Source organism: Megalopta genalis, chromosome 11, assembly GCF_051020955.1.
Source record: "Megalopta genalis isolate 19385.01 chromosome 11, iyMegGena1_principal, whole genome shotgun sequence".
NCBI lineage: Eukaryota > Metazoa > Arthropoda > Insecta > Hymenoptera > Halictidae > Megalopta > Megalopta genalis.
In genome coordinates, this window is record NC_135023.1 from 6,100,472 (window position 1) to 6,116,111 (window position 15,640).

Here is a 15,640-nt window from a genome sequence, read left to right on the forward strand (position 1 = left end):
GCAAGCAAAGAGAAGGCTGGTTGTAACGAATTCCATGATCATAGTATTTATTAACTAGTACACTTGATGATTGCAGTGGTACATTTTCGTTTCTCCTGATTTTATTATTATTATCTCTCTCGCTCTCTCACACTCTCGCTCGCTCAACGTAATAACAAATTCATCGTTGCAATTAATATCATTTCTTTATTGTTACAATAGACATTACGCTTATTGCACACTTTTTTTCATGATATAAAACCTTTCCACCACTCTTGCTGGATATAAAATAATAGGTCAAAATATGTCGCGGTAAATTCGTGATCTAAATTTGTAGAAATCTGCAAATAAATTGTTTAAATAAGAATAATTTAAATATAAATATCAACACAGTAATAGTTTCACTTGTTTCGGTCGTGTGTATGTGTTAACAGTTTTATCTGTGACATTGGGCTTTATATCTTTCATAAGTATTTTTTACTTTTTTTTCTTTTTCGTTTCTCATGATTGTTTTAATGAACAAAGTTCGACTTCGATTCGTTTGTTATTTCATTCCATTCAATTTTTTGTCGTAGCTGCAAAGATTCTTTTGGTAACTTGGTGCATTTATTGCGCAATGGAAAGGGCAAAGCATTAGCGGCCCTTCGCTGATATGCAAACTCGCAAAAATTCGACGAGAGTGTTTCTCTTAATTTGTTTTCTGCTTTTTATTACATTTGTCGAGCAACAACACGACATCATCTCTCTTGAAATTTTCGTCGTACCGCGATGTTTCAAAGTTTCTTAAAATATGCCTCATAAACACGTGTCAATGACCGTAGGTAGCTCAATGTCGTTAAGTGGAATGGCATGAGTTTTTTCATTTACTTATTCTTTTTTTCGCTTTTCCATTTCGGAGGGGAAACGTCAATTTTCTTCCGATGTCTCTCGAGGTATAAGTGAATGCTGCGGCTATAGTTCGTACTTGGCGTCGCATGGATTGTGGAAAAAAAAAAGAACGGTCTATGTAACATTCTGTATCCCAATCTCAGTCAGACTCTTCGGACTAGATTTCTTTTTTCGTTTTCTCGTTTAACAAAGATTGTGATCAACGCGCCTCCTTATCAAAAACGCTTGGACATTTAATACGAGTAGCTGGTAGTAGGTACGTCTGGTAGAAAAAGAATAGTAATCGAAGGTACAAGGTGAAAACGTAGGTTCACGGCGCTATCTTTCTTTCTTTCTTTCTTTCTTTCTTTCTCTCTCTCTCTCTCTCTCTCTCTCTCTCTCTCTCTCTCTCTGCGGCAAACATGCGTTTCTTTTGACTGGGTGGTGCGTTTCGCCTTATAAAAAAGTGTTTCATTTCCAATTATTGCTCACATATCTTTCTCTCTCTCTCTCGCGCGCGCGCTTTCTCTCTATCTTATCGTCTTACCGTTTTCATCTTGGATCGTAAAGATCATACTAGACTCGATCGACTCGGTACAAAAGAATCAAAAAGACAAGTACAAGACCTACGTTGCGCTCTTCGTCGGGACTTTTGAGGTAATCGAATATCACAAAAATACAAAGAACGGTATATTCGTATAGGGTGTACCAGAATCTTCCTGCCCAGGCTGTGCCCCTATGTTCAACGAACAGAAAGCAAGAGTAACATATGATCGTTTGCGGAGGATTAAATAAAAAAGTCATGAACCCAATGTCTTTCTGAATAACATTTATGATTGTAGTGTGTCCGGTAATACGTTTTAACATTTTTATTCAATATCCTGTCACAATTCCAAGGAAAAGAATAACTAGAAATTACCCTAAAACAAAACGGAGATTTCTTTCTCGCGAAGAAAAAAAAAAGAACAACATTTTTATATTTTGTCGTTTTCTTCTTCTTTGCGTTCGTAGAACATACTGATACAATCGCAGCGGGAAAATCCTGGAGAGCCTTGTGTGGTATTCATCGATTTTCATTAGGAAGTTCCTGCGTCTCAAATAGTGCAAAATTCAAAATGCTGACACGACGCTGTCTCTCTCTCTCCCTCTTTCTCTCTCGATAAATGGCCTGTAAAATTTTGTTTGACTTCCGTAGCGATGAACGCGCCCGCAGAAATTCAACTAATAGAGTCCCTTTTTCTCTTTGTTTTCCATCCCTTTTAAGGCAAAATAGAAATCACTTTAATTCGCATTCAATTCAATTGCAAAATTTCGTTTGTTTTTTATTTTTATTCTCTTTTTTCTTTTACGCTCTTTATCCGTGGAGCAGAAAAACTCGCTTCCTATCGCGTTACGAGGGCGGGATACAACAATATGCCTGCCCTCTCACCTCCGGTACAAGATTGAAATTGCGAAACGTATGTGTAGATGTACTGATCAAGTTTTCTTCTTCTTTTTTTTTGCCGGAACACCCATTTCGAAAAATTTCTAAATAGAACTGCGTTTCTTTTTTTGTTTTCTTCTCTTGGTCCTATCCTAAGCTATCACCGATTGTAAATTAGTTTCTTCGATCTTCATTGCTTAATTAATATCGAGTTTAAATTGTGCAGCCTGCCGAATGCAGCAACGACAATGTGCCCCATTCGCAGGCTCACATCGCACTATATATGCTATGATTGCGGAGCAAAACAGTCGTTTCGTATCAGTGCAATCAGACCATGATCATCATCATCATCGTCGTCGTCATCATCATCATTGTCTCTACATTCTTAACAATACATGATCTTCCTAGCATCTCACAAAATAATCGTTCCATTACCGATATTAACAATTCTGCACACCACAGTGCAATACTTACTCCGATAGCTTCAATGCTCTCGTCTTGGGGTCTGCGCGAGTATTATAGTTTTGCTATACATTTTGCAAGGAGCCTTTTCTAAATTCAATTATTTAGCAACTCAGGAGCAAATTTTTAACGGCAGTGTGTTTCTTGTTGTACATTTATGGGTGTCGTGAAATGCTAGGAGCTTCACGAACTCTCATAAAGATAGAACAAGAAATATAAAAACTTATTTAGAGCTGAAGATTTCGTAAAAAATTTCTGACTCAAAAAAAGGACACTGATAGAAAATTCTATAAATATATTTATAGAATTCGCGAAAATTATATAAATATATTCTATAATTATATTTTCGGTGGGTAAAATGTTAAAAACAGAGACGCTTTAATGCTTTTATGCTTCAAATACAATATATATTTAGTGCTCCTTGCATAGATAATGTATGACAATCCTGCTCGGCTTGGCGCTTGAGAGCGCTATGAGAATAAGTATTGTATCCTAAACCGTGGCCGTTACGAACCCGCTGCGTTGCTGACCGTATCATCATTGCAACTCGCCTAATATGGCTGACGATAAGGCTCGACCGCGTCGCCGCGAATTCACCCTCTACTTACATGGATATTCGATTTGTACTTTGAAATTGAGTCAACTATTTGTTTCCTTCGCGAGCTTCGGTCGAAACCAGTTCCCATACAGTCGCTAAACATTTAACAGAGAAACCATGGGAAAATTCGTGAAGGTTTTTTTGTCCGGATGTCAACGGAGTTTCGAATATAATACAAAAAGGGAAATAAAAATATATATATAGTTAAGAAACGCGACAATGTTTCATGTACGGGGACGCTACATGGTAACTGTTTCAATCAAAGCGCAATTGTAACCTGCTTGAAGAAATTCGAACGGCGCGGTCGAGCCTTTCATTTTCAATTAAATAATAACTTTGTTAGCCGACCTAGCTAATCTGCGTTTAAAAAAGAAACATCAAACAACTAGGAGGAAAGACTACTGATCGTTTAAAGAAGAGAGTGCGTACTTTTTTCTTTCGTTTTTCTTTTTCTTTTAGGTAGAGTAGTAAGTATCTTCGAAGTCGTCGAATACGTGAGAATCTTCGGTAATTCAGAACATATATATATGAATATATATACATATATATGTGTATATATATATATAGTTTTTTTTTCGCTTTTGGCACTCCGGAGCCTCGAACATCGTCGTTTTTCTTCTTGATTATTCTGTTTTTCTTTTCACCTTCGAATAGCAAAGTAAACCAAACAATAGGCGCTTTCGTAAGGCATACTATCTAAAACCAAATTCGCGTGTATGGAACGAAAAAATGATGTATGCAATAGATTTGAAGTTGGATCTGAAGTTACACGACATTAAATCGCGTTACAAAGCATGTTTTTTACGATTACAGTGTCACAACCACGAACGACTCTCACGCATTCCTCAGGCTCCTATCACGTACATAATCTTTTTTTATTTTCTTGTTCTCTAAACGTTAGGGCTACCCATTAATGATCGTTCTCTCTCATACTTCTTTTTCTTTTCTTTTCGTTATCGTTTTTCGCAAAGTAAAACGAGAATCTTTTACTTTGAGAAAAATAAAGACTACCTGCTGGTGGTCACCAGGAGTGGGGAACAAAGAATTCTCGAGGGAAAGAAACTAGAATGGTAGTCGTGTAAAAAGTAACAGAAATAACGTGAGCAGCCCCTTTGCTCTTCGGCCTGCATTGCAGAAAACCAAATCGCGCTTAAAAAAGGCTTAGAACACACTTTGAATATCGATCCCTGTAGGCGAATGAGACAACTCGCGTCCATTGATGCACGGTATTCACCCCGCTAACTCTAAAAAGAAGAACAACACCGTGTTCCCAACTCTCGCTTGCGTTCAATAACCCTTTTCATTTAAATTAATTAAAAAAGAAAAATAATAATAAACAAACTGGAACACCTCGTGCGTCTCGAGTATAGATCGTTAAATGCAGAATGATCGAGCAAAACGTACTTTGAAACGTCTTTTTGGGGTGGTGACAAGTCGAATAGTTTCGCTGAATTACTCCGTCCTTAAAATGCGATTTCGTTGGCAGTCGTACAATTTAAAACAATGCCTCCCTCTTCTTCCTGTTCTTTTTTTTTTTGTTTGTTAAATAATCATTTTCTTAGACTCTACTTTAAGTACGTCAGAAAAATTCATTGTATCGCTCGATCGTTCTCGTGAAGTCATCGTTCTAAGACCATAACGTATTTCTTTCGAAATATGCTGGGTTCTCGTTATGAAATTTTCACACATCTTTTACAAAATATACGTCTCGTCCTTTTTCCCCAATTTAATTTTTAAGTAGCCGCTGGTTTCTCTTTCTTTTTTTTTTTTGGAGTCCGCATGACAAGCGTCGCACGAGTCTTCCCTTCTTAATGATTCTCTTATTAAATTTCATAGTATGTTCGAGGCGCCGACCGATCGCTAAGATCTTAAAAAGAAAAAAAAGGGATCACATTTATTTCACCCGATGCGCGTGTGTACCTGCCTGTTCCTTAGTCATTAAAAAACCATGATCTTCAACGAAAGGAACAGAATATTATCAAGTTCTCTAAGCTCTCTTTCTATATAGATATTAACTCGCGCTTCGCGATCGGTCCGCGCTCAAAAATTAATACTAATTCAATAATTAGCTGCTTCCAATGTAAAAAATAGTAGAACTCTAACACAAAAATCGGATTTGCCTACATGGATCATTTCGACAACAATATGCCTTTGTTAGACTTTTAGTGTTTCACAAAAGGTATAATGGTTTACCAAAAGTAACCGCCCTCTGTTCCTCCTCCTAGGAAGTTTTTCTTTTGCGATATAGCCACGCTGTGGCTTGCCATTGCAGCTAGTTGGGCGGCGTTTGGAACTGTTGGTGGAGGTGGCAAGACGGGTTGTGAGATACTATCGAATCGATTAGTAGCATCGAACCCATTCTTCAAAATAAAACAGTTAATTAGTCATAATGATCGGAGCCTTGCACAGAGCAAGATAGATATGAAACTGAACTCTTACAGGCATCACAAGCGTAGGGGGCCTAACTGGAGGCTGCATTGCTGCTGCTGGATAGTATGCTGCAGCTGCGGCTAACGGTGGATAATATTGCAGTGGCCCGTATGCAGGATAACATGAGCCCAAGTATCCAGGGTATCCTTGACCATACATCGGTTGATACATCTGCAAAAACAATTAATTCTTAGCTTCCGTACTCTGTAAATGCTTGAAGAAAGCTGTAATACAATTGCTACAGTTATCTGTGATTCGCTCGACTTTTACTAGGGATATCGGTAAATTCTCACCATAGGATGTGTAAGAGTCTGATCATATGTCGGTGGTGGTGGACCCTGTGCAGCGTAGAGCTGGGGCTGGTTAGGAAAGACTCCGTACGGTGCGGCACCTGCAACTATTGTAGAATCGGCATGTAATCGGATCATTGGAACTAATAAAAATGGAACCAGAGATGAATCTCTTACGTGTACCACCGTAGGTAGCAGGCTGTGCCGGCGCAGGGACAAAACCTGTTGGTGGATGAGGTGTCACCGGGTATGCTGTAACACATGCAATGGAAAATGCAGGTCCGTTCACTTTGTTGGCAGTAGGTTCTTCTAAGCCAACGGTACGTGGTACCACTGCCAGGAAGGATAAAGGACGACGCGCGTCAGGTACCGACAAGGCACTAAATGAAACTGTTTGCTTGTTATTCATACTTCATACTCTATTCGGCCAGTTTCTCTCACGTGCCCTGCAGATCACCTGACTCGCGTTATCAATGTTGGGACATATCCGACGCCTTGTCGAACAGACATGCTGCTTTGAAAAATGTAATTGCTCGACCCTTCGCTTCAAGCTTTAACTGATCAACAGGTGACCCAGCGTCGATTACGTCCCAACTCCAAAAGTGGTACTCCCACACCCAAGTATATCTTACACATGACATACACCGTTTTTATCAAGGTACTATTCAAAGCTCAAACAATGTTAGTCACTAAATAATGGTGAAAAGAAATAACCGAAAAAACGGTATCGCTGCCTTCTCTTGTTACCGCTCGAGTTTACCGTCGTCACGCAAATGCAAGTCAAGTTTCCCAATCAACGGAAACATAATCGGCGACCGGAAGAGAGAGGAGTCGATCGGTAAAAAAAAACGTAAACGATACAAGATATATATATATATACTTATATATATATGGTATTTTGGTATATATGTATACGCAATATACATATATGTATGCATACATGTGGAAAAAGAAGTAACGCGACGCATCCGCGTAAACTGCGTTGGTACAAGACAGGCATCTGATAGTAAAAAAAAAACATTTACGCCTCTGTCGAAAATCCGTTTGTTCTCGTTTTCCAAAATGACGATCGTCAACGGATAGAAGAAGAGATAGAGAGAGTATCAAAAAACGTCGTGCAGATAATAGGAACAAGGAACGCTCGATTTCCGATGGGGTTCTCGACAGAGGCATAGTTGAAAGCGAGACACTTGAGAATAGCTTAGCGAACTATTTACTTGCGACCGGTTTGGCCGTGAATTAAAGAAACAACAGTACGTGTACGTTTGGAATCTGAGAATGGAGCAATCTGTGGTACATCTTGTCACTGATTTCATCGATCATCGGATCAGTTCACGAGCTACTTCGCCGTTGGAAAATATGTTTATTCGAAACAAAACAATTGAATCCGCGCGTCGAGATAGAACGAAGAAACGAAAAGATTTGTTTTCTTTAACTACTTTCTTTCGTAAAATAACAGGAAAAAAATAATCAATGAAATTTGAATTCTTTTCACCTTGTTTGAACGTAAATACACAGAAAAAGTACAATAAAGTATCTAACAATACAGCCACTACGAGTAATATATATATATATGTATTATGTAATGTATCGACATAGTCAAAAAAGTAATCATCAGGCAGTCGGTTTTTGTGAATCGAACGGAAAATCAAACAAAGAGGAGGGACAAAGAACAAGAATATAAGAATCAAGAAGAAAAAATGAGAAACTATTCTCAAATGAAAACTCGCGTATTGATCGACCTACCTTTTACTTCTAAAACTAAGATATAATACGAAACCGATCTCAAAGCAAATAGCGTTACGCAATCAAGGTAAAAGCCAAATACATTCGTCTAATTAATCGAACCCTCGGGGACTCGTCGACTGGCCCAATGCACGCGAACGGAACTAAAATTTTCAAAGAGTGTAGTTAGAATCAAATTTTCTCATTTTAAATTCTCAATTTGACACCTTTTTAAAAAGAAAATAAATTATTTCTGGATCAAAGACAAGAAGACAAATTTTTCATGATGGCCATTCGCGAGTCGTGCAGGCTCGATCACATCGAAAAAAAAGGAATGACAAAAAACAGAGCCAAAATAAAGCCATGGGTAAGAAGGGGGTAAATGGGGGTTGTTCCAAAAGGTGATGTTAAAAACAAGCCCAATAATCAAGATTCGGTCAGGTGAGACAGTTGTGGTAAAAAACCGATAACAAACGATCTAATTTCCGATGAAAAAAAAGAAACAAACAAACAAGAACGTCTCGGATCCGAGAGAACAACTCGTTCGTTTTTATGCGTTTTTTCTTTTTTTTTGTTCGTTTTTTGGTTTCGGGCGGTGAATGTGTAATTTATACAATGAGTACAGTGGTACGAATGAACAGAAAAAAATGAAGTAGATTATATATATATGTATACGTTATTTTGTTATATACATATATATCAATATGTATATATATATGTATATATATATAAATATGAGTATATGAATGTTTATGTATATATCAAGTTCCACACATTCAAAAACTTGTGACAAGATTCAGCAAACCACAAATTTCTGCAAATATCCATAAAATAAAGGTCAAACATGATTAAAAGTTATCCGTAATTGCGTAATATATAATTAATTAATTGGGCGCTACTCGCGCGAACCTTGCCACGAGCGAGATATACTTTTCTCTTTATCTTTCCTCTCGCGTCGATCGACCTCCTCTGTCTTCTCGTTCCCGATGGCAACCGCGAGAACGCCCAATTTTGTTTTATTTTTTTTTTTAGTAAACTAAGTTACGCTCCGTGCTGTTACCATTGATCACGCGCAAAGAGGAACGTTCGGAACAATGTTAGAATCGGAACTTGTCCCCGCGGATTCTCTCGGATATCTCACGGTTTCCACGGAAAACTCTTAGGTTCGATTTGCGTGTGATGAATAGCTCAAGCTCAGCAGCAGTGGATGGACATGTTGTACTCTAACATAGATGTCAGCCCACACCAAATTGTCCATGATAATTGAATACTGGTCCAACGCGTGGAAACGAGCTCTCCTCGAATTATGTTCCATTGCTCTTGATGGCCTCGCGTGTGTAGGACGACACCGTTTCCTTTCGTTTATCATAGTTCTCTCGTGTCATTATTTTATGATTCTCGGACTGGAATAGTAGCAAAAGCGAGGCGCATTCGTTGTCCATCGCGGTCGGATCAGTCCCCAATCGAATAATAAATTTATGTGTCAGTGCCACGGTGCAAACAATCATCGAATCCAATAACAATTGATCAGAATATTCAATATTATGCTAGTACGAGTTTTGCTGGGTAAATTCATTTATTATAATTATTTTTTGGTCTCTCTCTGTGTGCTCCTAATTTTTCCCTCTTTCTTTCTTTCTTTCGGGCTCTCCCTCTCCGCCTCCCCCTTTCTCTCAGCAGTTTAGCGGTCTCGACCCCTCTTTATCTCTCGTACACGCACGCATTCCTTCTCCGTCTTTCTCTCCGTCTGCTTTCTTTAAAGCCTGATTTGTCCCAATGAGCATATTCGACCTAGTTCTACCGTTCGTGCCAGATGGTCTTTCCAGTTTCGCCCGTTTCGAGAGAGAAACCGGGCGAATCCTGCCGCCCCGTTTCGGTTTTTGCTTTTTGGTTTTCGTTTTTCTTTCTTTTGTAAATTAGACGATCTTTCAATCTCATCGAAATGCTTCGGTGGAACAGTCTTCGTGTCTCGACGAGACCCAGCGACCGATCCACACAACCACCTCCGGCAAGATTCTTCTATTTTTCATTCAAGGGAGGCCATGGAATGTTCAAGAATTTTCTCATGGAACACTACAATCTCATCAGTCTTTCGTGCACGAAATCCGAAGCAATATAATTTAACGAAAGCATAAAAGGAAAAAACGTCTTCATTTGATAAGATCGCATAGATCACAAGGCAAACATGATGTAACCACCGCTAATTTTATGTGGAGTGTGTTTCCATTGAAACTTCTATTCGATCTATTAGAAATGAATCAACTTGAAATTGTGATAATAATTTCATATTAAAAACGATCGAATTCGGAGAAGAATTGAAATGCATGAACACGGATGCGCTGTCCAGGAGCGAGGCTTTTATCAAAGTCTAATGGACCAAGATTACTTGTAGTTCCCACCATTTTGGTTTGAATTTCAAGAAGATCCTGATCAATGATCCATTTTCGTGGGATATCGGTCCAGGTCACTGAGTCTCGGCGGATTCGAGGCACGTCTCGACACTCTCGGCAACAGTCGACCGTTGTCGTCGACTCGCAATCTCATCTTTAAGCTCACTATTAACAGTATACATGATAGATTCTGCCAAACATGCACATGCAGTTCAAAAATGCTCGAGAGAGATTCCTATGATCTTGCGGCGACAAGTGTAGCCAATCGAACCGTTTCATCAGAACATACGTTTCTTTCGCGTATCGCAACGCGAGTTTCGTGTAATCATTATCTTGTCGATCGCCTCGATAGATCCGCGAAGTAATCAAAAAATTTAACCAAGATGTTAATGAATTCGATGTCTCGTTCACGACAGGAATAGGAACGTCTCTGTATATCCGACTCCAAAAAGACATACTACTAAACTGTTCGGCTACACGACGATTAAAAAACGACGAAAAACAGATCGCTCGTGTCCTTCTTAATCGCGAATGATTTTCTCGAACGATCCGGAGAAAACGCGAGCCAGAACACGCGACACCAAAACGAATGTCTTCATTCTCGATGATAAGGAAGGAAGCCGACTCAAATTAAAAAGGTAACGAGCGATCGTACGTACGAACGTAAAAAAGATAGAATCATGGAAAAGGTCTATCACAACAGATTATATGAGCATGCATTGCAACGCGCTGCGCGAGCACCTTTTGCAATTGTATTCCACGCACGAAGACCATATCCTTTCAGTTCGTTTCGTTGCCGGTCGATCAAGGATAACGATAACAGAGATTTTAAGAGGTAAAAGGTGCTCGCGCACGTACGCGCTCGCGCGCGTTCAACCGCGCCCGTGCCACTACCGATATACATTCCAAGGCATGCAAAACTAAAATTACAAATACGTGAAAAATCATCAAAGCTATGTATATATTTATATACTTGCACAGAAAACCGATCAGGATGCAGGCAAACTGAATTTTTCGCTTGAGATCTCTTGTCGTGATGCGCTGCACGCGCGCGCGCGCGCACTCACGCACCCAAAAATAATTGGGCATTTTCGTTAACGACACTTAACGAAAACACGCCTCGTCGCTTCCGGTTTTGTTCAACCGTCTCCGACGAATCGTGCTTTCTTCTCTTTTGCTGTTTCGTTGAACAGTGTCGACGAGATTCCCGAATCGATTGTCCGACTAATTTTTCTTTGTTCGTTTTCTTCGAATTAGCGAGCACTACCGTAGTAATTCGTGATACAGAGTGTGCACGTATATATATGTTTACGTATATACGCTACTTATTTCCTTACGTTTATTTTTCTGTTCCCGTTTCAAAATGGGACTTTAAGCTAAACACGCTACCATTGTCGAAGGAACAAGTAGAAATTCATCTGGATATATATGTATATATATATATCAACTACAAACACGTGCAGAAACGACCACAAGTTTCGTCTCTATCGTTGCCTTTTTACGATTTTGTAAAGTCCTTGGTCGAACGGAAATGGCGGCCGACGAAAGCCGTTTTAATCATGAAGTCGATCGAGTACAGATCTTATTTGATGGCTTTTATCATTATATTCGTCTTTTGTTTTTGGAATTAATAACAAGAAACTTGTAGCCCGAGCCGAAGCGACATGCACTATTGTTAAAAGTGAGCTACCAAGTTTCTATCGAGTAGAAGTATCATATAAATACGCTGAGCTTAGATACAGCATTCGTGTCCACCTCGCTGGCCCATCGTGCCCCGTGGACAATTATTTCAAAGAGGATTCGCGTGGACGTTTTAATTAACAACGAGTCATTTCATTGATCGTTCGTCGAAGATGTTCGCCTCTTGAATGGTTGCGCCACGCGTGGCACGATGGGCGACCAGAAAAAAAAATGGAAAAAAAAGAGAAAAAAAGAGAATAAATTAAGCAATCAGCCAATACCACGGTCTCAGTACGAAATATTTGTACACCCATATCAATATCTTACGTTCATATTGATTTGGATATATAGCAGCCGACGTCTCCAATTCAAAAAGTATAAGTCTCGATCGTGTTTAAACGCATTCATCTCGAAGGACTTACGAAAATACCCTCGTCGTCGTTTCTAAAGGATCACTGTTCTTTTTTTGCACATCTTTTTTTTTTCTAATTAGATCAAAGGATCCTCCTACTTTAGAGTAGAAACGAATTCTGATCAATATTTCCATTTAAAAAAGGACGGTATATTGAAATCATGCTCTTCAACGAATTATATCGTAATCGATGAAAGTAAAATGCAATCGATATTACCGTGGATGGAGTAGTATAATTAAATTCGTTGGTTTTTCTAGAAATAAAAAATTAAAAGAGTAATATAGTTCTACATAGAATAAATGTGTTATAACTTTCTGAATGCAGGAGACTAGAAAATTGTATTGAATTAATCGATAAGAATATTGTTCGGAGAATTTCGAAAAAAGTTCTATCGTGTAAAACTAAGAAAAATATTTGAAGCACTAAAGTAGAAGAACCCCTCGAGCATTACGCGACCGGAAGTGCACAGGTCATTCTTCAGACGTAAACTCAAGAAACGCAGCACTTCCGTTTCCGTAACAAAACGACGGATTTTCAACGAGCGATCTCTTTCAGATTCAACGCGTATCTCTCGATCCTCTTATCGCTGCCAATCATGGCATTTAGCGTCTAACCAACATAAACCTGGAAAAACGAGGAAACTGAGATTAGTCACATTCATTCTATAATCTCTCCCAGATTTCCTCAAAGTATCGTCACATATTTATTGTCATTTTATACGCTAGCCAGATGCACGATCGCTTAGTATCAACGATCTGTCAATATGATTAACGACACGAGGAGCCGGAAGGGGCCGGGACTAATGTTCGATATTTCGAACGACCGATGGCGGGAAATCTAGATCAGCCAAGTTTTCATGTTGTTACTCGGTTTCGTGTCTTCACTTTTTGAATCGGGAGGCGCACGGTGCATCTATATCTTCATATATATATTGGTGGAATATATATATAATATATATATCGTGTGATACGTAATATATGTTGGTATATAAACACGTAGTGAGTTAAGGTAATATATAGAGTAAGGTGAGGTTAGATACGTGGCTTAGGCTGCGCGAACGCCGGTCTCCGAAGCTCCACCTACTGACTGGGATCAAATCGTCTTTGTAATGGTCCGCTGCAAACATATTGACAGCCACAACTGTAGGCGCTATCCTTCGGTTTTTTAGCGGCTATACCGTGTCACGATAATACGCTCGCAGAGATTTGCACCAGTATTATCCTCGATTCTCGGTTATTAATTTCTTGCCTGCGTGTTTCGTTCACACAGCGTATAAAACTGATCTACTTACAGACTAAACTTTTACACATCCCTTAAACGCTACGCTCTGTAATCTCACACGTCTGCCTTAGGAACAGAGCCGACTGAATTAGGAATAATCGCATAAGTATCCGAGCTGTTAATCAAGTACGATAGTGGATTACTATAAAACAGTGTAGTGGTTCCGAGCTGTACGTCGATTCAAGATTTCCATATTCCACGTACCAAACTCGAGAAAATCTGTTGCCAAAGTAAATTGTGTACCTCACTCGTACGAGTCGCAGGCTGATTTCTTTGTAAACAGTTTCAATGCATGTTGTTATGTATGTATGTATATAATACCGATTGTAGGTATAATACCCGTAGCAATGTTGCACCATTCAATATTGAAATATTTTTTAAAAAGTTTGTAACATCCCAATATAACTGATATCTGTTCGTGTCTAATTATTGTACAAGCAAAAAATAGCATAGCTAATTTCTAATACTTTGCAAATATGTGAGTAATTTGTACTCGTAGAGTACTACTCCTAATTATTTGCTGAAATAATAAATTATTAAATAAACTGTGCGAATTAAATTTTTTAATATATCCATCGATCGCCATATTAATGAAAATGAATAGCTTTTTGTTAACTCCATTATATCGATGCATATGGCTTCCAGAGATCTTATATTAAAATGAAAAAAATATAAATTAAAGTTTCTCTTAATTTTAGAAAACAATGGATCATCAGAAAGTTTAATTTTTATTGTTACTTCTTCTAATGATGATTCAAGAAGTTTAATAATTAATATAAGCAAAACTTTGTAATATCTGACTTTGTTCTTTGTATTTTGGATACCTATATCGTCGTTTCTATAAAAATTAATTCATGTACAATCAACTGATATTATAATTTTCACAGAATCTCAATCTTTGTATAATTATAATACAATTAATTAAAAATTACTGTATTTCCCCAAGGATGTACGACAAAAAAAGTCATAATGCTTTGTTTGGAATAAAAAAAAAATAATTTCGATCTCAAAAAAAAATCATTCCTATTATAAATATATTGCTAATTACATTGCAAAACCGATTTTTATTAATTCCGAATGAAAAAATATTAGCATACGGCGATTCTTGGCAGTGTTTAACAATTGATCGCTCAATAAATTTTTTTTTTAATCGTACGAAGCACACACAACTCGTGAATATATGCATAATGCGTACTTGGGTATGCATGTTGGCCGAGTCAATGAAAAGCGCATAAATAAAGCGGAACGTGGCATAGAGTGAAGGAAACTGATAACAGCGCAACAAAAACCGTCGATTTTTGAATTGCATTCGACTTTTAATAAAGAGTCGTCACGAAAATTATCCAGGACGAGCTCTGGAAGCCATTTTGTATTTCCCACACAGAATGCGGTATTGATTTATCTGTCACTGGGTAGTAATTCAAGTTTTTTTCTCGTCGCGCGAGGACGAGGATCTGTTTGGAGGACAAACGATACAGATCCTCGATAGAATTTGAATGTGCACCATTCTTCACAGGTGTCGGATAGCTAATAGCCAACAGAAAAAAAGAATTGTCCGTCGTACGAGTGACAAGTGGGTATATCCTCGACTCAAAAACACGAGATACTCTTAACGTGTGTAACACATACTTCTAGTCGTTATTGCGCGTTACGGTGTATAATTACCTTTCTTGTCGGTCATTATTGCTTAAAGTTTCACAAATTCTAGCAAAAAAATACGTTATTCCTAATTAAATCACCGATTCAAGTTTCAATACTGAGGAGACGAGCAACGGCTGTGACACTTGACGGACACTAGCGCCCTTTATTGAGCCTGCCCGTAGCTCCCCTGATGCCTCAACGCTATTGGTCGAGAATTTTACGAGCGCCTGACCAATCAATGCAGCGTTCTCCACCTGATATTGACCGCCAAAAATTCAATACTCTATCAAGTTACTCGAAATATTTTCAATAATTTTCCGTGTTATAATAATTTTTTCTTGTACATTGTATAATCTACATCGAGTTTGGGAAATGTTTAATGCATTTAATAATTATTGAATACAATTGAAATGTTTGATTATGATTTGCAAGTAACGATAAAATTTTCTATTTAAATGATA

General features: G+C 38.3%; 1 protein-coding gene across 3 annotated transcripts; it reads right to left on the minus strand.

The window, feature by feature from the left end:
* Positions 1-30: 30 nt before the first annotated feature.
* Positions 31-15,360, minus strand: LOC117226107 (DAZ-associated protein 2). 3 transcript variants are annotated; one of them, XM_033480109.2, is made up of 6 exons: positions 15,204-15,360; positions 6,227-6,301; positions 6,053-6,156; positions 5,769-5,930; positions 5,523-5,689; positions 31-5,196 (listed from the first exon to the last, which is right to left on the minus strand). In XM_033480109.2, coding segments are annotated over exons 1-6 (525 nt in total). In that variant the 5' UTR covers positions 15,220-15,360; the 3' UTR covers positions 31-5,195. The 3 variants fall into 3 exon arrangements, with proteins under 3 accessions (XP_033336000.1, XP_033335999.1, XP_033336001.1); XM_033480108.2 differs by having other exon boundaries at positions 31-5,689; XM_033480110.2 differs by lacking the exon at positions 6,227-6,301 and having other exon boundaries at positions 31-5,689; positions 15,204-15,353.
* Between the last annotated feature and the right edge of the window lie 280 nt (positions 15,361-15,640).